The sequence below is a fragment of the Cynocephalus volans genome, chromosome 1 (assembly GCF_027409185.1).
Source record: "Cynocephalus volans isolate mCynVol1 chromosome 1, mCynVol1.pri, whole genome shotgun sequence".
Lineage (NCBI taxonomy): Eukaryota > Metazoa > Chordata > Mammalia > Dermoptera > Cynocephalidae > Cynocephalus > Cynocephalus volans.
In genome coordinates, this window is record NC_084460.1 from 287,916,464 (window position 1) to 287,944,257 (window position 27,794).

Here is a 27,794-nt window from a genome sequence, read left to right on the forward strand (position 1 = left end):
AAAGAATGACCCCAAAGACATCTGTCTCAAATCCTAGTGCTCTAATTATTCGTTTTACTTTCTTGGATTCTGTTTTCCAAAATGCAAACCACATCTCAGGATAATACTTAAGGATGGACTGAACAATCCGTGTTCAATAGAAGAGACAACCTTCTTCTCTTCTCTTCTCAATAGTAGAGACAACCTGTGAAAGTAGATACGTGTATCTCAGGCAGACCAAAAGCAGCAGCTGTAGCAGGAAAGTCCCCAGTGCCTTCCACAGAAGAAAGCTAATCACTGTATGAATGATCTTAATTAAATTGGGATGCACTGCTACTGAATGCTGTGGGAAAACACCACCACATCCTTACTGGCTGCTTTTCTCATCGTACTCAGTAGCAATACATTCAAATTCAATTAAGATCATTCATAGAGTAAGCTTCATTATATGGTGAGACACTGAGGACTGCCCTCTTGCCAATACTGTACATGTGGACTGTGTAAGATAGACAGACATGTTCATCTCCTGAGTGTTGTCTCTTTTAGCGGACATGAGAAGTAAATGGCAGGGTGACATAACTCATGGAACTTCTAAATTCCACTGAGAGAAATGCAGCAGAGAAATTATGTCTTTTGCACTGGTATGAAGATTACAGTAATCTCAAGCCAGACAAACTTTTGAAACAGTTCTCCTTTTTAACAGGTTGATGGTAAACAGCCAATGAAGCTCTTGTGGAGCCAGAAGAGAAGATACAACGGGGCTCCTATTTCTGGCCAATGGGGAGCTAGAATTCAGGTCCAGGATGCTGCATATTCCAGTTATAACATGCTGGATATAAAGACCCAGGCTATATCCCCTGGCAGCAGGTTGAGGGGCTTGACCGTGTGTGCTCACCAGTAACGGGATGTGCTACTGAGATCGAAACTAATGGAGGACAACACAATATCAACCTTATGAGCCAGACCTCTGGTAAATCCTACTCATGTTAAATTAATACCAAATAATTGTAAGTATAAAGAGAGCCACTATTAATTGGGAGACACTACACTTATACCAGGTTTTGCCTTATCAAGAGCTGAGTGACTGTTCATTAATTTGATTATCCATATTCACAAATGACTATTCATAAATAATCATTATATACATATAATTTGTAAAAAAGCCACTTCTGTTTCTAGATTGAGGAGGTTTATATGAACAAAAAGATTCTTTAACTTTAGAACATGGTTTTCAACTGGGTGATCACCCTCCCTATCCAGGGGACATTTGACAGTGTTTGGAGACTTTTTTTGATTCTCACAATTGGAAAGGGGTTGCCATTAGCGTCTAGTGGATAGAGGCCAGGGATTTGCTAAATATCCTACAATGCACAGAATAGCTCCCCACAAAAAAACAATTTTCAGGCCTAAAACAACAACAGTGCTGAGGCTGAGAAACCCTGCCCTGAGGAAAGCAAGCAAAGCTTAAACCAACCTGTAAAATGATCATGCTTTTCAAAATGAGCTACCCAATACTTTGGCTGCATGCATTCATCATATAAAAGATGCATGCCTTCCACATTACATGTGAGTCACTGAAGTGCTCTAGCAACTGGCTCTGACATTCAACAGATAGAAATAAAGAGTTCTGAGTACATGTTTCCAGAGCTCTCATTTTACCCGCTAACAATAATAAGGCAGAAATATTCTTCACAGCAAAACAAAACTAAATTTTTCCAACCTTTAAAATATACAATTTTTACAGTTCCTTGGTTTTATTAACCAAATTCTTATTTACTTTTTCTTTTATATTTTGGATTGTTCTTTCTAAGAATTTAAAAATAAATAATTAGTGGTACATGATAAAAATATAGCAGTAACTTAAAAAAAACAACAACACTACATGCAAGTCATCAATTGGGTTCTTAATTTAGGCGATAGTAGACTTTTCTTTAATAAAGAGAATAACTGCTCCAGAAATTACAATTTGTACCATAATATTAAGACAACCTTACGTGAATACCAAATATTCTAATAATGTTTTGACTACTTAAATCCTCTATCAATTTGCTTTAAGAGAGTTACATAGAGTTCGAAATCAATTTGACTTCAAAAATAATGATGTAGGTAAAAGAGGATTATTTATGAGCCAAATTACATATGCTATTCCATACACCTGTAAGAGTTTGCCCAATAACCCATGTTAGGATACCACTGGAGAGCTAATCCTTTTTAGAAGAAAGTACTGAAGAAAGGACGGAGAGCAGAACATGGACACTTGGATACATACAGAACTAAATCTGTGGATTTCTTCTTGATTTACTCTCCTCACTGTTCGTCTCCTCTTCCAAAATTCACTGGGCTCCCGTTTAAAAACCTTCCCTCGGAAGCTCATGGTATTCCCGTAAGTTGAGTCACAAAATATTTTAAAATATCAGCTTCGTTAAGCCTCTTCCTTCTGAAGCGTCACCACGCTGAACAAGTCTTTCTTCTCTGGTGAAAAGGGAAATGCTTATGCTACGTTAACGTAACTCAACGGAAAGGAAAGGAAAACCAACAGGTCACCGCTTCCTGTGAGTAACTAACCACCAGCTGTTCAGACATGGCTTTTGTGCATATGTTTTCTCCCTAATCACCTGCTTTAAGACAAGACAAAAAACACAAAATGGCTTTGGATGATTAAGAGAACCGCTCACAGCTAAATAAACCATATGATGTAAAATCACCCATGGAACCAAATCAAAATTGAATCAAGGAGCTCATTTACTATAGCGCTTCATGTCTGTCACTAAAACAGCCATCCGAACTTTATAATTCTGGCTAGATCCCCAAGGTAAACTGTAATGACAGAGCTGAGGCCCGAGAATTCTGTTTAAGGCAGTTTCTTATCTAAATGTAGACTAAATTAGTGGTATTCCAATGAGGGTGCCCAAGATGATCACTTAGGGTACAAGGAGGAAATATCAGAATTCCGTTTATATTGGTTGTCTAAAGAAATTATTCTTTACTAATATTTAACCTAATACATGCAGGCATGGACATGATCAGTCTGTGTGTCGAATGGTTATAAACAGCCAAATAGCTAATTCCCTCATCTCTAGGTGTTTACTCACTTTCTCTGGGGCTATTTAAAAGTGCAAGTCTCCCCTCAAAGCCACCTGGATGCTCTTTCTTGTTTTATTTTTCTCCTTAGCACTTACTAGCACGGAGCATATACACTTTACTTACAGCCTTTCTTCTCCAGGCTCCATGCCCTACTACTGTAGGGATTTTGTCTGATTCATTCCCTGTGTCCTTCATGATTAGAACAGTTCCTGGTACCCAGAAGGTTCTCAGTATATAAGTGTTAAATTTAACTAAAGAATAAATAAAGAACTTACATCTATTGTACTCAACAATGAGCCTTGTCCCGTATGCATATTGTGATTTGAAATATTAGCTATTGATTAGAAATACAGAATTTATAAATAAATAAAGAATGTGCAAGTGTATTCAGTTTTTTTGTTTTTCTACTAGGTGAGTGAGATGAGAAATATTTGGAGGCCACAGAACTAGGCCATTCCCTTTTCCCCAATAATAATTAGATTTAGTCAAAGCACACACATACATATATACACCCCAGTCTTGAGTCACTCAGACATCTCTTCCTTGTCAGGCAGTGATTTGTGCCAGACAGGTAAAAAGGAAGTCTGATTACTCCTTGTCTAAGCATGCAGTCTAAGGATGCTTCTTTTGAAAACTATCAGAAAATATCAAGATGCTATAAAAATGATAACTGGGATGATATACTATATTGCTGTTATGTAACTGGCTTAATTAAATAACCACTGTTCCACAAAACAAAAACCCTCTTGATCCATAGTCATTGGATATTTAGACTATGATATTTAGACCTTAGATACGTATGTCTTTTAGCTCTAAACAGATTTCACCCTCTAGGTAACTCTTTGACAGCTGTGAAATGATTGAGTACACTCTAGTATGCTATAGAAGAACTTCCCGATTTAATTTTTTTCCTTACATGATGTAACGAGTCTACATCTGGGTTGCCGGATTCCTGGGGTAAGATTATGTCTTTATTTTACAACCCTTTTTGGATTATGGACTCATTTGAGAATCTAATAAAAGCTATGGATCCACTCATTAGAAACACTTAAGTACTCAGAAAATATGCATGCATGGTCAAGGGTACTGAAGCCCACCTGTAGATTCTCCTACCCATGGTACCCTAATTTCCTACCTCACAGTTTTAGACATTGTCTAAAACTAAACTTTAATAGTCTCGAGAAACTCTTAAGTGACTTCCTCTCTTTCTAATATTTGCATCTATTTTGTCCTCTATTCCTCTTTAGGCTCCACAGTGCTTTATCCTGGCGTCCCTCCCACTCTTTAACTTCCGCAATACGAGAATGACTCATTTCTCCACTTCCTCAGTTGCTGCTGGTGGCAGCTCCCTTAATTATTGGTAAGAGGAGGCAATGCCTCATCGGGTGATGATGACTAGGGTTGGGATTAGTGTCACTTCAAATAGGATGTAGAATATGATTAGTTCTGTAGTGGTAAATGTTATGATTAGGAAAATTTGCAGTGAGATTAGTATAAGGATATATAGTTTTCTTCACATAGCTGTTTCTTTGGAGAGGTGTTGTTGGCTTGCTATGATTATTGGGGGGGGGAAGAATCAGGTTGCTAATATCAGAAGAGGGGTTGAGAGGGGGTCCGAGAAGAAGTTTAGTGATGTGTTTGTGCTATTTTCATTGCTATGGTTTAAGAAGAAGAAGGTGGTGAGGCTGATTAGTAGGCTGTGGGTTGTTGAGTTAATTCAGATTATGCTGTTGTTAGAATATCATGTAGTAGGGTTAAGTATGGGGATGCCAGGTAGACAGAGCTTGTGGTGACTGCAAAGGAGGGGAAAACCCAGGAGCATGGCATGGAGTGCTCCATGAGATGGTACCGTTGGGGATCTCTACTGGGCTTTGCCTTCCAAGTCTGTTTCCTTCCAAGTCTGATGTGAGGTACCCCACATCATCCCATCAAATTCCTGTTTTGCTTAGGTTCAGAAACATGTTGGCAATCAAAAATCCTAAACAGAACAATGGGCAAGCATCATCAATAAAGAGAAATCAGATTAGTTGGCTCATCCACAAAGAGTCACTGTCAAGTTAATTAGAAAAGAAATCTAATACCAAAAATTCATCAGAATTTAAGTACTATACTCATGGCATTGCTGGGCTTCATGAGAAATAGATAACACACTTCCTAGTTTTAGGAAGATTGTATCTGACAGAGGAGTTGACTAGAATTTGAAAAACTCTGGGAAAGTTTTATAGAAAAGACAGACTTAAGGTAGGTTGTGAATAATAGATGGAAATTGAACAGATGAGTGCAGGGGAAAGGATACTCTAGGAAAGAAAAGGTAGAGTAGAGAAGGCAACAGGATGCAATAATTACAATCACAGGGTCTGGAGTCAGCTTAGGTTCAAATCCTGGGCCTGTTTCTTCCTAACTGTGTGTCCTTTGACCACTCACCCTCTCCAGGCCTCAGCTTTCTTATCTGTAAAATAGGCATAGCATAGTTGCTGCCTTATAGAGTTGTGAGGATAAATGAGATGACACTCTTTAAAAATGTCATCACATTGCCTTGCCTGGCAAAGAGTCAGCAAACCTATCAGTTATTACAAAGGCAGTCCAAAACAGAATATTTAAGAAAAAGTTGGAAGACCAGCCTGTCAATAGCCAAGGGTTAAGTAGGAGAGGAGAGGTAGAAACAATTGAAAAGAGAAGCCAGGAGGCACCTCATGGAAGGCTTTGAACGCCAAGCTAATGGAAGTTTCCATTGCATGCTGAAAGCTATGAGAAATTACTGAGGGATTTTTGAATTATAATTAAAATAGTGCTTTAGGAAGACTCATTTGGTTGCTACATGCAAGTTGAGTTGTAGAGAATACAATCCAGAGATAGTTTTCATTAATCTAGGTATTAACACAGACCGGTGGAAGGCAGAAGCCTAGGCAACAGAAGCATAACCACAGATTTCAGGGATATTATAAATAATGATCTGGCAATTAAGCAGAAAGTGATGGTTGGAATTTATTGAGTAAGTACTAGGTGCTGGGTGGTGGTCTAAATGCTTTTAGTACTGGAGAAGTTAACCAACTGGCCCAAATTCCCATAGCAAGTAAGTAGCACAGCTGAGATTTAAACCCAGGCAGTCCAGCTCCAGAGCCCACGCTCTTAGCCAGAAGGGAGGTTCAGAGATGCCAGCAGGTTTCTGAGTTTGGCCATCAAGGAGATGGATAATATGACTGAGGGAAACAGCGTGATGAGAGGGAAGGGGGAAGGGTTTTCCCCCTGCGTTTGATACCCAATGCTGACTTAGACATGTTGAACGTTTTGTCAATAAGATAGGCAGGTGGCATGTCCAGCACCATAGTTATTCGTGTGCCTGGAATTCAGGAAGGAGTTAGGACCGGAGATACGGAGTAGAAAGTCATGGGAGGAGTTACAGTTAAAGGTCTAAAACTAAACTGAATTTTGGGAGAACAGAGTAACGTAGAACTGAGAACACAGTCTTGAAGTGCTTTTATGTGTGGTAGCTGGAAGGCAATCTGGGAAATATTGAGAAGACCTAGAGGAAAGGGGGAGAACTACCAGGCAGTGCAGAGCTCAGGTGCCCAGGAAGGGAGTTTAAGGAAGGTAGTGTGTGGCACGTGGTAGAGATGGAGGCGGAACCTGGGAATACATAGGAAGACTCAGCATAAGACACAGACAAGTTGAAAACTAAGGACTTTGCAGTCTTGGATCCAGACCTGTGTTTAAATCCTCTTCAGCCACCTATTGGATGACTTCCAGCACAGGATGGCGCAATTGGTAGACAGCTTACAGGGCTGTTGTGAAATAATATATGTTAGTTCCTGGAACTGAGGAAAAATACACATACAGGCTGAGAATTGCTAATGCAAAAATACAAAATCTGAAACTTTTTGAATGCCAATGTGACATTCAAAGTTAATGCTCATTTCAGATCTTGGATTATTGGATTAGGGATACTTAACTGGTATGTATTCTGCAAATATTTCAAAATCTGAAAAAATTGAAATCAGAAACACTGCTGGTCCCAAGCACTTTGGATAAGGGATACTCAACCTGTATGGGTATATTTAATGGCTAAGATTCCTATATGTGCATTGGATAAGAGTCTGGATGTTTAGAAGTTAGTTAAAATAGGAAGCCTTAACCATGTTTTAGAAGAAATAGAAATGTCATACTATGATGTCTCAAATTTGAGAAAAAGTTCTGGTAATCTAAAAAATTACCACACATTCAGCGGCTTAAATAACCCCCCATTTATTATCTGCCAGTTTTCATGGGTCAGAAATCTGGGTAGAGCATGGTTCAGCTGATTCTCTGTTTGAAATCTCACAGGGGTGAAATCTAAGTGTCAGCAAGGTGCTGTCCCTTTCTGGTATCTCTAGGGAAGAATCCAGTTCCAGGATCATGTAAGGTGTTGGCAAAATTCATTCCTCAAAGTTATAGGACTGAGATAGTTGTTTCTTTGCTGTCTGACAGCCAGGGGTCATTTTCAGCTTTTAAAGCCACCTGCACTCCCTAGCTCATGGTCTCTTTCTAAGCCAGAAACAGCCAGTGGAATCCCTCTCACACTTTGAATCTCTTTGACTTCAATGCCTCATCTTTCTAACACATCTTCTGTCTCTATTGCTCTACTCTAGCTGAAGAAAAGTCCTGGCTTTTAACGTCTCGTGTGATTAGATTGGTTCCACCAGGACAATCATCCAGGATATATTTTAAGGCCACCTGGTCAGGGTCAGTAACCTTAATCTAGATCTGCAAAGTCCTTTCACAGCAGTACTGAGATTAGTGTTCGATTGAGTAACCAGGGAGTCTTAGAGAGACATCTTTAGAATACTGTTCAGTATAAACCCATTCTGGACATTTTTTTTTTAATGCGTGTGTGTTTATATTTTAAAAATAATTGTAACAAGTGGTTACCAGAGACAAAGAAAGAAGGGAGAGAGGGGAAAGGTTAGTAGACTGGTACAAAGTTCCAAAGTTCCAGTTAGATAGGAAGAACAAGTTCTGGTGCCCTAAGGTGACAATAGCTAAAAATACTGTATTGTGTATTTCAAGATAGCCAGAAAAGAGGATCTTGAATGTTACAACCACAAAGAAATGATAAATGTTTAGTTGATAGATACACTAACTATTCTGATTGGCTCATTATATATATGTGCATGTATTGAAACAACAAACTGTACCTTATAAGCATGCACAATGAAAAAAATAAAATAAAATAATTTCAACATCAAGAATATTCTTAGAAGAAGGTGTCGGTGAGGCAAACACCTGGCCTTTGAGTGTGATTTCCACTAAGCAGTGAGGTGGGATCCAGTTTTCAGTGGAGATAAGAAGAAATGAATAGTAGGAAAGAGGAATTTGGTTTATAGATCATTTATTGGAAAAAAATGTCAGTGAAATAAAAGTGGGAAATAGAGTAGTGCAGCAGAACCAAACAGTTGAAAGAAAGGAAGACAAATAATGATGTAGAAGTAATAAAATATATAAACATAGAAAACAAAGGCAATAAGCTTTAAAAATGCTCAATTATGTTATGTTTTAAAATGTTCAACTATAATTATGTTCAATTAGTCAAGCTATCCATTCTGCAAATGACATCATCACTGAATCTAGGAAACCAGGAGGCAGAAACCAGGACATTGCATCTGAATCCATTCCATAAAAATCCATTACAGGGGGCAGAAACATTGACAATGCATCTGAATTCACTCCATAAAAATGACGCAAAAAGTACCTTTAGGAGTTTAGAGTAACTGAAGACTTGGTGGTTAAGATTTAGACAAGTATACGTAATGTCATTCTTGGATCCGCAAATCCTAATTTGAGCAAATGGTTAAGCACTTCCTGTTTATTTCCATCTTCTTTATTTACAACCTCTTTATTCCATCTTGCCCTTATTCCAATTCGTGTTTAACCTGTTGAGCATTTAAGCATTTGCTGTGATTAGTTTTTCACAGTTAGAAAATGTTTAGATAACTCGTTTTATTTTTTTCTTTTCCATTTTCAATAGATTTCCCCTTCACATGCAGATTAGTTTACTGCACAGCCCTTTTGTCATAGAAAAAGCAAGGCTGGTCCACAGGGCATCTGCAGACTCAGCTCACCACTGTACACTGAGTTTAAAGGAAGTAAAGCAGCCGGCGCTACTTCCTCCTGCACTGTGGTCTCCCCTGAGCCTGGCCCCAGAGGAGGTGCTCTGAAAGTTAGTGGTTTTCAGGCTCACTACTTCCTGCTGGAAAGGTCAACTCAACTGAATGGCTCCGAGTCACCAATGAGAGAGATTTCTCTGGGAGAGTTTAAATGACCATAACAAAACCTCATATTTCTAAATGTAGATTTCAGTGGGCAATGTCTGTGGAATATAATTTTTCCTGTCAGCTAACCTCTTATCCAAATAACATTGGTTTCAGTATAAAATATTTAGAAAACTTCATGGAAAATAAACAGTGCCATGCAATTTAGATCACTCTGAGGGAGAATGTAGACAAGACCACAATAGAAACACACTGCAGTTTGTATGTGGGGTGTGTGTGTGTGTGTGTGTGTGTGTTATGTGTGTGTAGGGGGGTGTGATATGTTTGTTGCATTTGTGTGTGTACAAGATATGTGTGTGTGCATGTGCATAAGCATAAATTATCTTTATTGCATTAAAATAATTTATAGTATTCCATTCATAGCCCTTCACACATGATCAAGTTGTAATGATATTGGTTTATATTATTGAATTTCAATAGAATTCAGGAGATGAAAATTCTCACTTAATCAAGATTTTGGGAGAGGGGTGAGGGTAGTTAAGGAACTCATTTCTTATGGAGTTTAGTAAGCCCATCTTAGAATCTAATAGCAAGAAATGAATGTTATACTTTTTCAATAATGGACTGCATCACTGGTCACAGACTTCCACCTTCAGAAAAAAAAAAAAAAACACTGTATTCCAGAGATACTCATATATCTTAACAGTTAGAATCTTAATGTGACATTTAGAAAATAAAAAAACACCAATTCTGGGCCGGCCCCATGGCTCACTCGGGAGAGTGCAGCGCTGGTAATGCTGAGGCCGCAGGTTTGGATCCTACATAGGGATGGCTGGTGCGCTCACTGGCTGAGTGTGGTGCAGACCACACTGTGCCGAGGGTTGTGATACCCTTACCAGTCAGAAAAAACAAAAACAAACAAACAAACAAAAAAACACACCAACTCTGGAATTTATTCTTTTCCTAATTACCCATCTTGAAGATTTTGATGCTTTATGGTAAAGGCATCCAATCATCTTCAAGAAGTTATGAGTATTTTAATATTTCTAGCTTCAGCCTGGTATGTTGCTGAAAATCAGAAATCTCTAAGGGACAAATACTCACTCTTATGGAGAACATATTCTAATTCATGCCCCCTTGCCTCCATCCTCAGAAGCCAGGGCAAAGCAACAATGACAATGACAAGAACAAAAATACCGTGACTATTGTAGGATATCTCTTTCTATATTTTTTACAAATATATATAGCTGAGATGCTAATCTTATTAAGGAGTCGTGCAGCTAATTCTTCATCTAGAATTCAGTGTTCTTTTCCCATTAAAAAATAATCAACCCAAAGCAATATTTTTTTTTTTTTTTTGTCTTTTTCATGACCGGTTAGGGGATTGCCCTGCACCGTGCTCAGCCAGTGAGTGCACCAGCCATTCCTATATAGGATCTGAACCCACAGCGGGAGCGTCGCTGTGCTCCCAGCGCCACACCCTCCCGAGTGTGCCACGGGGTCGGCCCATTATTCCTTTATTTTTTAAAGAAAACTGAGAAGCATTCCAAGCTGAGGCAGATGATTTCTTCCACACATGATCTGGTGAAGGCACACGAATATAGCCTCCCAGAAGATGAGGCTAAAGAACTCTGAATCAATGCCATTTTCTTTTATCCTATATGGACTATTGTCCAGTAGCGTTTTACCCTAGAGACAGAGGTATTCTTCCTGCTTGCTGGCTTAAATCCCACTTTAGCTTTCCACTGCTGGCAAAGTTAACTACAGACCAGAGTTATTTCATTTAAAATAAAACAAGCACCTAAAATTGCCCTCCTGTAATCAATCCAACTTCTAATTATCTTGCTTTCAATGTGAATGTCACCCACTGTTTAATAATTACCCTGAAAATCACGTTGTACACAAGTTTTATGGGGAGACAAGGTCTTTTAAATCTGAAGCTCTAATGGAAAAATTGTTTAGTTTATAGAATATCAGCATTACATATGCTTTATTCTTGTATTGGTCTTTTTACTGCAGAAGGATGTGTCTTTAGAAACAAAGAACAATACAGCATTCTTACCTAAGCAACTTTGATGAGAAAACAAATTGTCACGTAAATGCTAACACCTGAGCATGAATGTAACCAGCTATTCAGACCAAAAATTGCTTGCTAGTGCATCAGACAGTTAACCTAGGTGAAATCTGCAACCCAGTCCACCCCACAGACCATTTCTTTAATGGTGTCATAATGCATTTGTATCTTTGAAGGCCTTTGCCAGGAAGAGGCAAAGCTAATACAATACTGTGATTTAAGCATTTAATGCCTTGCATTGTGGAAATTGGAGAATGATGGTAGGGTTTTGGCTTTTCAACCAAGAACTTTTTTGTGTTTTGCAGAGAATTAATTGTTGTATTTTCTTTATTTAGCTGTGTACATTGCAGTAAATTCTTGACCTTCTGATGTGCGGTAACTTAATGTCCTCAATTAAGGGTCAAATTAACTCTCCCTATTTGTTCTGTACCTTTACCAGGTAAACAAGGAAAACTGAAACAGCAGGGAAGCAAGGATTGGATAACTCTCCTATGGGCACCCATACCTATTTTATCTGGTTTATGAGAATGGGAGCAAAAATGAAGTGGCTCTGACTCATTGTCAAATATTTCTTGTGCCTGTCCAATGACAGATAACAGTGATGAGAAGATTAGGACAGAGTGTCTGTCCACAGTCTGTGTCAGGGATGATGGTACACATAAAACAATCTATAGAAATACAGGAGGCAGAAACTGAATGACAAATGAAAAATATAGGCTTCAGTCTTCAAAAACAGAGAGAGCATTATGTTGGTCAAGGTCAAAGAGGATTTCATATAGGTGCTGTGGCTAGAGCTGGGGCCTGGACAATAGTAGGACTTTGCAAGTCACTATTATGAGGGTGCTTAAAAAGTTCATGAAAAAGTAGAATTGAAAGATAATACAAATCTTTCCATGAACTTTCTGAAGAACCCTCATATAAGAACACCAAGAGCAGAGATTCTGCATTGTGTGTAAGAATCACATGGGTAGGTTGCTAACAATGTGGATTCCTGGTCCCTAACGAGGCCCTCAGAAAGTCTGATGGGGTTCAGTAATCTAGCTTTATAACAAACATCCAGATGATGCTTGTTAAAGATGCTACAAATACAACACTTTGAGAAACAAAGACTCAGAAGCTGGTTCACCTAATAGTTTTCTCAGGCAGCAAATCATGTAATAGTGCCTTCTGGGGCACCACCTCCCAATGCAAATAGTTTTTAATAGTGGACTGAGGTCTCATTTATAAGATCAAAATTCTCTTTTCCTAATGTACACTCAGTCAGCTAGAATTAACTAACCAGCTGGACCATGCTGCACATTTGGGAGACCAAAAACTCCCTTGAGTAAAGCCAGCTCTCGAACACTGGGCCACAGTCCTCCTCCCAGTTTCCCCTTCTCCCTGTCTCACCCGTCTTTGATTTCATGTCATTTTCTCTTCTTTGGCCATTTCTTTGCTTGGACTTTGTAAACCTGATCATGCCTGTCATATCTCTCAGTTATTGTCTAACTCAGCTTTTCTCAAACTCAGTGCTATTGACATGTTGGACCAGATAATTAGTTGCTGTGGAGGAATGTCCCATTTATTGCTGGGTGTTTAGTAAGGTCCCTGGCTGAACTCTACCCAACCTCTCTGAACCTGAGTTTCCTCACCTACAAAATGAGGATAACAATAGTACCTGCCTCACTGGATGTTATACTACTTAATAAGAGAATATTAGTAAAGTGCTTAGCTTTACATGTAATAAAATGCTCCATGGATATTACCTGTTAAGTTTGATTGTGAGGCCATCGTGTTGAGGACGTGGTCTTAGGCAGGGTTGCTGCAGTGTGAATTTTCGGGGTGTAGGATGGTCCTAGCTGCTCATGCACTGAGCATTAGGAGGAGGAGGTGGGGGCACAGAAAGGGTGCCAGCTGCTTTGAAGTAGCACTGAAAGGGATAGGACGTTCCAAGAATGAAGGGAGTGACCAGGAGACCCACTGGTTTGGGCGATGCAGAATTAAGTTACACAACCTCTCCTCCCTGGCACACTCAGTCCTTCCACAACTGACTTCTTTGTGCTCATGGTGTCTTGCAACACTGGTTATTTGATTTTTAAGTCCTCACTGTGCACACTACAAAGGTTCTAATTATCCTATTTCTGTCATCTCCTTTCGTCCCACACAAAAGACTCAAATGCCAAGGAAGTGAAGAAAGCCAAGTTTTAACCAATATCATATGCTTTTTTATCTTTTCACAGTTACTTTTCTGCTTAAGCAGGACTGTAAATTCCCAGAGCAATAGACCGTATTATCTTTATGTCTCAACCGTGCTGGGTCTCCTAACAGCATGTGGCAAATGTCAGCATAATAACTACCAATTTGATGTTGTGAACAGGAGAAAAGAGCACAGCGCTTTCTTTTTCTCTGTCCTTCCTTTCTCCCTTTCCGTAACTTCCCAGGGCCACTGAGAGATATTAAAGTACACTGACAAGGAGATATTTAATCTGATTGTTCTCTTTTTCAAGGGTGTCATAGATTGGGAAGGAAGTCCGCTACCTAGATTGCATCAAAAGATCTTTGGCAGCATTCAAAATTGGCATCCCTCTTGCTTTGGTTGGCATTAAGGAACATTTTTGCAGAAACCAGTTTTCAATTTATGTCCACTTCTTATCTCTCAGTGCCCATAACTACTGAGTGGAGACTGCCATTGATGAGCATTTCTTTTTCTTTTAGACCGAGTGCATCTGGGTTCACAGTGAGTGAGAAAAGCATTGGATGGCAGTCAGGAGGCCTGTACCCAAGCATTAGTCCACTCACTGACAGGCTGAGTGACCTTGGGCAAAGCAGTAACCTATGGACCTCTTTCCCCTAAAGTCTTTTTCATCTCTAAAATACTGTTTTATGTTTTTAAACTGGCATGCTGCCAGTATGGATCTGGCCATCACATCTTGGGTATGAGTGGTGACAATCAGCTTTGTAACCCATGAATATTCATAATCAATAAAAACAAAACAAAAAAACAACTTGTGTTGTCTGTTTTCAGATAAACCAATGACTGGACTGAGAAAATAAACTTTCACTTTTTTCCTTTTTTAAAACCTCAAGTGCCAGTTGTAAAAGAAAGTTTCTAACCAGAGCCCCTCTTTCTTCACACTTAGTCCAGATGGTGTACCCCAAAACATGCTACCTTCCCCTCATTCTCTAGCTAGATGTCATTTCAGAAGTAAACAGCTGTGTCTTCTCACTAGAGGACATTGCCCTTGATGTGGATTGTAAACAGAGCATTGAAAAGAATTCTGGCACTCTTTTCATGCCCATTTAATTTAACGGTATTGTCTTGGTCAAATCTGAATATTCAGATTTTTCCCGTTTTTTACATATTGTTATTTTTGCCTTCAGTGTAGTTGCAAAGCAGAAGCCAGTGCTGGGAAACCAGCCCCTGCAAAAATGCCTGATGCTCAGTTTTACCCCACTCTGCTTTTTGGACTGATTACATGTGGCCATTGCTAAAGCTGTCTTTGTATAAAAGCCTGGGTTTTTAATCTGTTGGAGAAAAGGGCAGAGTTAGGAAGTGTGTGATACTTAATCTCTTTCTCCTTGTAGTAACTGTCTGTTGATTTTCCTGTGGGGAACATCTCTATCCCCTCACCTTCCACAGAATGTCAGACAAGGTGCCCTGACCCCCACTTTGATCAACCAGATTGTCTCTTCTCTGAACTTAAGCTTCAAGAGGAATGACACAAAGACAGAAGCAGTGATTTATACTACAGACAGTGTCCTGAACACCATACATTATTACTGTAATAGTTATTATTGCCATTGTTATTTTTCCTGGAGTCCTGCTCCTTCCTGTGCTTACCAAGGCCTGCTGTTGAGCTCTTCCTTTAGTCTGATGGGCTACCCCCACCTTTGCTCCTTATTCCTCCTGACTAAGGCCATTATTTTTTCCAACCATAGAGCTGTTTGCAACCATTTATTTATGTACTCCGTAAGTGGGTACAGATATTGTGCTAAGTATTTAGGATAACTGGAAGAATAAAATAATTTCTTTGCCTTTACAGAGCTTAAAGGAGATGGTTTGTTTGGCAAGTGCTGTGATGTGAGGTTTACATTAGAAAGCACTAAAATCCAAACAAATAACTTCCCTATCTTTTCTTCCAAATATTCTTCTAATGGCTTAAAAACCAACCAACCAACAAAAACTCATTACCTTCCCTTCCAAATCTATTCTATACCACTTTCTCATCATATTAATAACATCATCATCCACCTACGTGATAAAATTAGTAACTTGATACTCATTTTCAACTTCCCTTATCTCTCATCTGCATAATCAGCCCATCACTAACTTCTAGGGTTATCTAGATTTTTCCCTTTCTAAAGCCAGATTTGACCATGTCATTTCCAGCTCAGAAGCCTTGTATAGCATCCCCCTTGGTCAAGATTACTCTTTCCCCAACTGTGTTCTACAGCTTCATAATATGTCAGTAAGTATAACAGATAAGAGATAAACGAGGTCAACTAAACTTGAGAGACACTTGCTTGAACAAAGCTAAACCAGCCTCCTCTCTGTAGAACTCTCTAGAGCTGTAAATTTCTAATGCGCAATGCAAATCTCTCAATGAGTGTGTGGTACACAATATTCCCCACACTACTTTTTGCACAGAAGACTTTGCTTACAGAGCACTATTATTCTGTGTCACAGTCTGGGAAGTGATCTCTGTAACTGGCATACATAGTGAGAAACATAATGAGACAGAATTTAAAGTATTTTAGCAAAAGAAGACTGCGGTATCTTTTCCAGGATAAGAACTGCAGTTGATGTGAGGAAACAGAAAAGTCTGAACTGAATAGATGCCAGGTTGTGTTGGTGCTAAAACAGAGACGATACTATCGTGGCTGGTTGACAGTGACAGGCTTCAGGGTAAGACCTGTGCACTGTTCCCAATTTTAGTCTGTTCCTTCACTGGAGAGATCACCAGCCAATCACCCATTTCTCCCAGGAGTGACTTCACAGCAGTATGACCAAGATACTTGTGCATATCATTTAGGGAAACACAGATTTTAAACAAATATTTAAAGAGATTTGCTTCAACTGGGCATAAAGTGACATCTATTTAGGTGTGAAACCTCAGCTTAATAGGATGAGGCATGGACACATTTTCATGGTTGTATAGTAAGTACTGAATAAGCACTGTAGTCAGCATGGAAACTAATTCATGACAGTTAAGGTGAAAATATGGAACATCTGGGTGAGTCCACTTCACCCCCCCCCCACAGTTGGTGATATCACTGGTCTGGTTTATAAACAGATTTCTAAAAAGACTCGTTGCTTTTGATGCATTAGTATCCACATTTTCTACTTGCATTATGTTGCTGAAAATTAAATTAAGGGTCAGATATTTATTACAACATTCCCCTTTTACTGTTTTACAGTCAAAAAAAGGATAGTCTGACTTGTCATTATTCAATTATACCTGTGGAAATCTTTTTGTATTAGGAGCCAGTGTGAACATTCTCAAGGTCAACATATAATCCTTAGCCGTACATTTATATTAAAATCAAAATCATTTTCTACTCGTCTCCACCAAACATGGTAATGTATCATAGGCAGTGTAGTTCTCACTGTCTCCCTGAATGTAAAACACTGCATTAAGGTGAAACTCTAATAACAGTTTATAAGAGAATGACAATCAGGCAGTCTGTGACTCAACTTGGTCCCCAATTGTACTTTTTCTGCCAGAAGTGTTGTAAAATACTTGAATTCATTGCCAGCATTTAAAATCTGGGAGATTTTTTACGTAAAAGCCCTGGTTACTAGCCTCTCTTGGAAAATTCAGGACCTGACCATACCGGCTCCCACCTTCTGACATGGAAACCATTGCCTGAGTTGAGCTGTAGCCATATGCACTGGATGGGGCATGACTTCTCCGGTTTGCCGTTCTCCTCACCACGCCTGTGTGTCTCCTTGTCTAGTTTTCTTCATTTATTCGCTACATGGCCTGTAGCCTTTGAGTTTGGAACCTTTAACTTAAAGACACACTTAAGATCTCATTTTTTGATAAAACTATTTTGACTGGGAATTTGGTCAGAGCCTTGCCTGATTCCTCTACATTCGACAACAAACCTAAAGATTTCTACTGCTGATATATTTGCAGTTAACACAGATCTGTAATATAACACTAGTTTACTCATGAGGATTTCCCAAATGTGAATTATGTGCCAACATTTTGAATGTAGTAATACAACCGTGATTGTGTTCTAACATATCTAACCAGAATGTCCCCTCCTTGAATGTACAAGAGTGTATTTCTTATATTGATTAAGCCATGGAATGCACTATACTGCCCTAAGTTTCTTTTTTAATTTTTAAAAATAAAAACCATTTTGATGTAGAGTCTGCTTATGTGAGAAATCAGTGTGGCAATTCATAGCATGGTTCAATGCCTCTTTTTGTAAATAATGGGAATGTGACGCTAAGCAAAAGTTCTAAGAAGTGGTAAGATATTTGTTTTAAAGAGGAACTAAACATCTTTTCAAGTAGTAATTTTATATTAAGAATTAAAGAAAGATACTAAAAGCTTTAACATGAAAGGTTAATCATGATATTATTAAGTTATCCATAAACTTAAAATGATTCTCACATTCATTTTTAGAAATAGCATACATCAGGATAAGAAACTCAGCACATGAGATGTTCATTTTTCTCATTCAATAAAATAAGAATGATAAATTATAAATAATCTCAAAGAAACCTAGCTCTTAAACTCCACTATGTTATCTGAGTATAACTAAAAGCTTAACAAATGTTTTTATTTCTTCCCTACATTTATCCTTGGAAAACTAAGGGAATATCGTTCTCCTTTTTTCATACAGAGTCCCAGTATTGGTAACAGGATGTGTATCGTGATGAGAGACTACAAAATCTTTTGAATAATTTAATGACTTTATGGAACTATTTCCAGATATGCGATGGTTGCATTTTTCCTATACTTCGAAAGATGGTCAAGAGAGGATGCGGCCCTACTTCTCAGTGTCTAGCAACTATACATGAGTGCGGACATTTCTCCTACTAATGTCAGAGATTATTTTGTAATGGATTTATCCCAGAAAGCTTCTCACCAATTGCCAATGCCATCTTCTCTGCTATTCCATTTCCATGCCATGGTTTCCATGCTGGGGTGGCTGAGGTCAGGCAGTGAGTCACTCCCAATGCACCTAACCAATCTGCCAGTCGACTACCTTTCTGGCCTCTGTGTTCTTACCATAAATCACACAACTTTAAATTGTCCTAAGAGTACAATCCATATGATGCCAAGACGTTTTTTCTGAGATTTTTTGTATTAAATGACTAATGCTTACAGCTTAGTTTCAGTGTTCTAATAATCACTTGGATTGTTCATGAAATTTTGCCCTTTGCAAAAAATAAAAATGCATGAAAGATACAGATAATCATGAAATGATAAATAATGTCAATGAGAATCTGGCATTACCCCAACTTTTCTTAAATTGAGAAAGACAAGTAATTGAAAAATTTGAATTAATGTAACTATAAAATGGGAAAATTTTATTTCAGTAACAACAGCAACAACAATGATATGGGGGTTGGGAAAGGTGAAAAGTCAAATTTATAATGAATTTATGAAATTCTCCAGCACAGGTTCAAACCTACTTTTCTCAAATTATTTTTATGTAATATTAGTAATGAACAATTACCAACTGCCCAAGTTCAGATTTAATCCTCTTGGTATGAAATTTAATAAGGTTTGCCTTATATGTAGGGAAAACAGGTCACTCCTATGTGGTTTAATTTAGGAAAGAACTATTTGGCTCTGGAAGGTATCTATCTCTCCTTTTTCCAAATACTATTTGTTTGATAATGCCTGGGAAGCAAGGCTTAACATGTCGATAATTGTGGGGAGATAATATAATATTTATAGCCATGGCAGAGAAGAGCAAAACAGGACAGAGAAAGTTCAAGAAGACAGTGAGGTCCTTGGGATGTGTGTGTGGTGGGTGTAGGAACTAGATGAGTCTCAGGGTCATAAAGATTATTTGGTTTGGAATAGTCATGCTTTGACAATTTGGTCTGAATTTTTTTTTTTTTTTTTTTTTTTACAAAAGAGTCATTTCCTACACGTTACATTTTCAAAATATCTATTTGAAATTTTATATTTGAAAGGAGGACTAAAATACAGATGCAGAGGTTTAGAACAGGTGAAGCCTATTGTGTGAGATTTCCTTGGTGAAATTTAAAAGACTATCTGTGTTTAGATGAATGTAATAAAAAAGTGCCACAGAATTTAAAGTGTGAATTAGAAAAACTCTTTAAAGGATAAGCTGCTGTAATAATAAAAGAATTTAATAACCAGTCACAATTTAATGTGTCTTTCATTTTCTAAATATAAATGATTCTTTAATGTAGATTGATCTTAAAAGAACAAATCTCTTTGGAACAGATACCACTTAACTTAAGAGTAATTCCTTACTAAGGGTTTAAAGAAGTGTAAAAAACCACAGGGCTAGGAATAAAAATCATAATTTTTCCATAAGTTTAAGTCTTGGCCTTTAAATATTTCTAAGAAAAGGTGACGACTGGTTTTGAATATTATCAACAAATTAAAGTTTAAATTTCCCTTTTGGCAACATGCCTTCAAAAATGCAGAACTCCTTCCCTTTCTTGTTTTTGTCTCTTTCTTCTCCCTTCAGCCACTGACCTTCAGAAGGGAAGACCAGCCCTGCTACAAAAACCCATACTTTAAGGACACAAGCCTAGGAGAAAAAGTGATGCAGATGGCTAAGAGCAGAGACACAGAGCAACATGCTACCCACTGTACTGCGGAGTTATTTCTAGTGTGGATGTCCATGCAGAAATGCTTATCCTTGATGGCCCATGTCAATTTCCCTCCATGAGATAAAAGAAAAACTCTTTCGGTAGAGGGCAAGAACTCTTATTGATCAACTTTTTAAATGCTTGCAAAAATATTAGTAATTATTAGGGCTGATTTTAGAAAAACAATTGTATTCTGCACCTAATGGTATACATTTCCCCCAAAACATAATCATTCAACCTTTTAAATGTATGGAATAAACGGCCTATTCAACAGCAAGTGCTTTAACTTCACAGTGTGTGCAAAATTGAAGAAGGTTCGGTTATAATCCTAAAAGTGCCCAAATGTCATGTTATGTCAGAGATGGAACAGAGCCTATAGGAAATATTAAGTAAACGTTTGCTGAATGAATGCCTGACAACAGGCTTTCTTAGGCACGCTTGCATGGGGAGGTCCATGTTCATACATACGACTGCAATTAACTTTTCTGCTCTCATCTCTCAGTATGATTTGTATCCAGTCCACAATCCATCCTTCTTGTATGAATTCGTGTCTTCCTTATCACTCTGTTAAAACCTCATGACACTTTTCTTTGTGCTTCTCTTGTAGAAATTACCTTATCTCTCTTTAGATTGTATTCACTAATACAAACCCAATGTCCTGTTTCTGTGATATATTCTTGGATACACAGCTAGTCACTTAACTACCTTTCTATCTCCTAGAGAACGTAGTGTCAGAACTTGAATACAGCAGGTACTCCACAACAAAAGAAAAAATAAACAAATAGACCATCTCAAAGTAAAAATCTTCTGCACAGCAAAGGAAACAATCAACAGAGTGGAAAGACAACCTATGGAATGGGAGAAAATATTTGCAAATGATACGTCTGACAAGGGATCAATATTCAGAATATCTAAGGAACTCAAACAACTTCACAGTAAAAAATCAAATAATCCAATTAAAAATGGTCAAGGGAGCTGAATAGACACTTTTCAAGGGAAGACATATAAATGGCCAACAGGTACATGAAAAAAATGCTCAACATCGCTAATCATCTGGGAAATGCAAATCAAAACCACACTGAGATATCATCTCACCCCAATTAGACTAGCCAGTATTAAAAAGACTGAGAATAACAAATGCTGGTGAAAATATGGAGAAAGGGGAACCTCCTACACTGTTGGTGGGAGTGTAAATTAGTACAGCCATTATGGAAAACAGTATGGAGTTTTCTGAAACAACTACAGATGAAATTACCATACAATCCAGCAATCCCACTTCAGGGTGTAAACACAAAGAAATGCAAATCATCATGCTGAAGGGATACCTGCACTCCCATGTTCATCACAGCTCTGTTTACAATAGCCAAAACATGGAACCAACCAAAAGGTCTATTGACATGACTGGATAAGGAAGTTGTGGTATACATACACAGTGGAACGATACTCAGCCATTAAAAAAAAAAAATTGCCATTGGCAGCAACACAATGAGCTTGGAGAAAATTATGTTAAGTGAAATAAGCCAGACACAGAAAGAGAAATACTGCATGTCCTCACTTATAAGTGAGAGAAGAGAGAGAGAGAGAGAGAGAGAGAGAGAGAAAGAAAAAGACCACAATAATATGTTGATCTTTCAGAAGGAGAGAATGTATCTATGGTTACTAGAGGTAGTGGGGAGGGGAGGAAAAGGGGGGTGGGGAGAGGTTGGGTCAAGGGCATAAAGAATAATTACAATTTGTAATAATGAACTTGCTAATAATATTGATTTGATCAACACATGGTAGTTGATGGTGATGGTAGTCAACGTTGTACCCCCCAAATTATGGATTATTAATAATGTTTCAATAAAAATTTTTTAAAAAACAGGAAAAAAAGAATTAACTGGCTTCCCTAAAACTTCTGTGCAGCATATTTAACTCTGAAGCCTAAAACACTGTTTTCTGAGAATCTATTTGAAAATGCTTAAAGAAGAAACTTGACTTGCACACATTTATGTAGGAAGGGCCAGAAGGCATCATACAAAGCTCTATATTTTCCTTCTCAGGATTATTTTCAAGGCAATAAATGTCAATTCAACCATATGTCTTATAAACAAAAAAGTACTTTTCAAAGAGCCATGTTCAGTGTGGAGTGAAATGCTACTTTTGGAAATTTAAATGTATTATTAATCACACCATTGTGGTTTCCAGTGAGTGTAATTACTTACTATCTATAGCAGAATTGAACTAATTGATTTACATTTCCCTATAAAAATGCAAGTGGGCACAACAGACTCTCTGACGCCTTTAAATACTTGGCAAATGTGCTCAGCCTGTTCATGATCCACTCTCAGCCTTCTCTTTCCCTCCAAATTGTTTTGAAACACATTTCTGAAGGGCCTGAATATTCTTGATACCTAAAAATTACGTGGGCAACTAGAAAAGCATAGTCATGGCTCTCGATCTTTGGCTTACTCTCACTATAAAGAGATCCCTTATTTGATAAAATCAGTCTTTGCATTAAGCATACTATAACAGATGCTCTTTTGAATATACAAGATAATCATCACCAAATAATTCATGGCCTGTTAGGATTTATATATGACTGAATTTCTACTTTTATGAAACTGTAAATTCCAGAATGTAATTCCCAGGGCAACAAAAGGGAAGTGTTTGCTTTACCCCAATTTTCTAGAAATCTTAAGTCTTTATTTCCTCCTTCTGGAAGTCCATAAGACTATTGCCTCTGTTTTGGGAATCATAAAACTGATCACACAGTCTTTAAATCTGAGTAGTTATCATATGGCATCCCTGAGACAAGGAGAATAACTCTGATTTTAAAGATGCAGAAAAATGCTAAGTATGACAGAGAGTATAATGGGGTACATAACGAGTTTCTTCGGAACTAGATTTTAACACTTGCTGGGTTTATGGCCAATTATAGTTTATTGAGGCTGTGCACAAACATGGATAAACTCTTCGATGCCTGCTAGCTCATGGTTATAAAGTTAAATAGCTCATCCTGAAGCAGGTATTCAGGTAAGAAAAAAAGTACAGGCTCACATTTAACCATATCGGTGATGAAAGGGGAAGGAATTACACACATCTTTGGAACCTACTGAAATATCGTAGGTGCTAAAACATTTAAGAGCTCACAAAATGACCCTGTCCATTGGGGATGGAACATCAAAATTACACAGATAAAGTCCAGTCTATCACCTAGTCTTATCCAGTGTTTGCCTTCATATGACTTGATAATCTCCATAATAAGTAAAAATTTCAGTTTTTGCCTGATGGGTGGGACATACCCTAAGTACTATTCTACAGTCAGTTACCTGAAGTTGCTATTTTACTTGGTGACTATGACAGAAAGTATATTAGTGACCATAATAGGCATCCTTACCAAATTACAGTGAAAAATTAAACCCCAAACTGGACTGTGTCCACATACATCATGCTCATGTTTAATTTTGTAATTAAAAAGACCTTCTCTTTGCAAGCCACATGCTTAGTGTCATATAAATCTATTCTGTAGAGAAGGAAAACTACATATATGTAGGTTATGTTAATAATGGTTATTTGTCAGAATCCAAGAGAAATGTGGGAATATATGAAAGAGGCTTAAGGGAACGCCTCAGGTATTTTCATGTTATACCATACCGATTTGCAGTACCTATATTTTTCACATAATACGTACTCTGCTCACAAATTTTTTAAAAAATAACATAAAAAAGAGAAACCGAGAGGCTTTATTTTGTCTTGGTTTTTTACACTTTTGCAACTACAGTTTTTCGATACCTATTCATTATATGTTTCAGGAAAACATCTAAATGGAAATCACTAAATTAGGTGACTTGAAATGAGTCACCTAAATCTAAACTTTTGATCACGAAGTCAGATAGTCATGGGGAAAACAAAACTGTTAAATTAGAGCCATGATTCTTCACATAAAAGGGAGCATGTGCTGGGAAACCAAGCATGTGCAGGCAACGGTGGCAAGGAAAAAGCGAACAGAAAATGGTGCATTTAATATTTTTACTGACTGAAATAATTCCCACGTAGTATTTAGAAAAGAGTGACAGAAAATAATCTCAGGGAACTAAGAATAATTTGAGTTTTTGACTCATAAAACCACAAGGAAAATGAATCTAAGCACAAGATAATCTGAGGCAGGGCAGGTGCTAGGGCCATGCACTTCTCTGCTAGAAATTTACTTTGCTGGGGAAGGTGAGAGGCCTAAACCCAACTCCACCCAACAGTTCTCACTCACTGCAACCTCTTCAGCCCCTGTTCCCAATTTCCTGCCTACTATGTGGCCTTCAGCACATCGCTTCTTTTAATCCATTAGGTATTGAGTATTCAGTATTCTCTGTAAAACAGTGATAATTTGATGCTTACTCCTAGAAGGTGAGAGATTAAATGAGATGATATCTGCTAAGATGCATGAATTCTAAATTAAGAATTCTATCCTCATTGGCTTTGCCTTCTCAAGATTCTAAAATAACAGATTCACTCCTAACTGACTAACTAAGGGAGTAGATTTCTTTTTCTATGCACAAAGGGCTCCATTTAGAAATCCAGTTACCAGGCCAATGGATGGAATACCATAGCTGAGTCTTTAACCAGCTACATAGGTACATGGCATGCACATGTGAAAACATTTATGGTGTGTATAAACGGGGCTGAATGTTTAAAGGCAACACAAGATTTGGACATTTATTGAACTAACTACAAAACAAAGAGAGCCACAGACACACATGCACTCGGAATTACCCACACAAACTTCAACCAGAGATAGAGGTTAGGAGGGTAACGCAAAGCAGGGTTTGCAAAATCCAGGCAATGACAGTTATAGAAAAGCAGTGTCTTTTGAAGAAACTCAGGGCAAAGCTGTTCAGCTGCTATTTCTTGTTTTCTCAGTGGTCTCACTTTGAGATTGGGCTCTCTGCTTTTGTGCAGCTGTGTAAAGCAACAGCAGTGTTCTCAAAGGGCGGTAAGACTTTTCTTTTAGTACTTTTTAATTTACTCAGTGATAATATCATTGCACAGTCCTGTTTCTCCTTTCAATCAATCTCCATCTTTAAAAAGGTCATCTAAAGTCTTTTTTTTTTTTTTTTTTTTTTCGTTTTTTCGTGACCGGCACTCAGCCAGTGAGTGCACTGGTCATCCTTATATAGGATCCGAACCCGCGGCGGGAGCGTCGCCGCGCTCCCAGCGCAGCACTCTACCCAGTGCGCCACGGGCTCGGCCCGGTCATCTAAAGTCTTAATGATTTTTAATGACCTTAACTACATCTATAGCGAAATACCCTTTCCCTAAGAACAGGTCTGAAAAGCATCTGAGGGTGAACTTGGGTGATTCCAAAGGTGCTTGCTGTTTTGTGATAAACTCAGTGTATGGTTCACAGTTTCTTTTTGCTTCAGCTGTGCAAAAAAAGACATAGTTGTGATCAGACGTTTGATTCCCTACTTCTTTGCAAATCAGTGTTCCAGGACTGTTCATTGTTTCGTTGCCTGTGGGTCAAAACAAAAGCCTCCACTGCCTAGCACATCAGCCCCTGAAGATGTGATACTGCTCCAGTTCCATTAAGTACAGATTTGCCACGCTTCACTCAACTTTCAGAGATCAGAGAAAGACATGGCCGGATGCAATCTTTAACTCAAATCCCACCAGCGTTCTTTTTCAATAGCTTGGGCATAAATGGGACAAAATATGGTAGCCACTATGAAAGAAAAGACATCTTTAAGGAAATAGAAACCAGAGTGGAGGAATGACACTGACTGAAATGCCACGTCGTTTTAAAGTGGTACCAGTGGAGACTGGTTTTAAAGCACGTCTCACAAGAGTTCCCTGTGACAACCACAGGCTACTCTGGGTTCACACTTCATTTCTCTCTGTGGTCAGTGAGCCTCTTCTTTTTCTGCATCTCTCCATATCCTTGATCCCTTTCTCTGCCTTTTGACCCACTGATTTCTTCCAACGGCTTCCATTTGGGGAGTGTCATTTGGTTCTTGGCTTTTTCACTGAGTACCCATTTTGAATAACTCTTGTTTACTTGATGAGTCTCTTACATAATATTCTAGTTTCCTTATCAATGGAGAACTGAAAGTAGTCATGCATACCAAAAATGTTTCCTTAAAATTAACTCAAAATAATAAACACAGTGTGTTTCTATTTACAGAAGTCATGACTCTAATTTCAACGATGCAGGTGGGCAGCAGGTATTTTCCTCATCTTACAGCTGAAAAAGAGGTACCATCCCTCAGTGATCTAAGCATTGTACTAAGTGCTTTTCCTCAGTTTTCGTTTAGATTGTCAACCACATGGAGAGGAATCAATACCATGCCGCACATCAGCAAACTGAGAAAATTATCCAAGAGTCCCATGTTTCTCAAATGGCCCTACAAGCCTGATATCAATATCCAGATTTGTCATTCTATTCTGTTTCTGTTCAGGATTCAGAGTTCTGCAAGATAACAGAGGTACATGTCTGTTCCCCAAAAAGAATTCGGTAAACCCTTTAATCTGAAGAGACTACAAGGAAGTGATTTTGCCTTTTTTTCCTCTTTGTTGTCTCTATCATGGGGCCCCTGGGACCCCCACAGCTGTGTGTGCATCTCCGCAGTATCACTCCTCCCATTGGTTTACTCTGCAGATTAACTAGAACTCTTTATCTTTGTATTTCATCCTTAAAGAAAAGTCGAGAGAACAGTTTGGAGCAACAGTCCTCCCTTGTTTACAAAATGACAAATTGGCCTTCATCCTCCAAATGGATTTATTCCTGTAAGATAATCAGAAACCAGATAGAATTTGCTATGCGATTGGCATTATCATTATTTTGTAATTAGCATCTATGCAGTTTTATTTAAAACTGTGCACATTCTTTGGAGCTGTAGCCCATTACCTCTGAATTAAAGGGGATAGTGAGTACTTAAAAAGAATGTGGATCTCATCATTTGGAGACCTAAGCAAATATACTTGTTCTGCCACCAAGTCTTATAAAAGCCATAGATATAACAGTTCACCTCTTTGGTCCTGGATTTCACCTTCCAATAAGCAAAATGGATATTATAATGCTAAATTCCTAGCATTTTGTTATTATGTATAATCTGTATTGGAAACCCTGAATTTTTAAGGAAAGCACCAAACACCTTGCAGTGCTGGACACCGAGCAGAGCAAAGCCACAGCGAGAGATCCCAGACCTGAGTCAACAGGGACACAGAGGTCAGGAGGGTGCAGTGGGAAAGGTAGGCATGGCCAGGCTGCAAGTGAGAAGAAAGGGCAGGTGGAATGTGCAGGGTGGGTGTGGTTGCACTAATAGCTGGGGAGGGGAGGAGGATGCAGTGAAAGAGATGGGCATGGCTGGGCCACAGGGAAGGTGGCTGGTACATGTTTGCCAAGGGCCACAGCTGGGATTGCCCCTGACTCTGTCTCTAGCCTGGATAACCTTTTTATTTTTATTTTTTGGTTCATTTGCCAGCTTGTTAAGGATGACATATATAACTTTAGAAGAATTTTCCAGGGACAGCAGAAAAAAGATACATTTTTAATTCACTCCAACCATTCGTATTAATGAATGCCTTGATCTCCCCTGCCCTTTCCCTACATAATTTAAAGAAATTAAATGGCCTATTTTTTGTT

At 38.4% G+C, this 27,794-nt stretch overlaps 1 protein-coding gene across 3 annotated transcripts in view; it reads right to left on the bottom strand.

The window, feature by feature from the left end:
• DOCK10 (dedicator of cytokinesis 10) overlaps positions 1-27,794 on the bottom strand; it is a 263,202-nt gene that overhangs the window by 161,558 nt on the left and 73,850 nt on the right. Inside the window, exon 1 of one of the 3 annotated variants that reach the window (XM_063115070.1) lies at positions 2,249-2,353. The exons of the other annotated variants lie outside the window; for them this stretch is intronic. Coding sequence (XP_062971140.1) covers positions 2,249-2,353 — 105 coding nt within the window. Of the gene's footprint in view, positions 1-2,248; positions 2,354-27,794 lie in introns of those variants that run through there. 3 annotated transcript variants of the gene reach the window in all.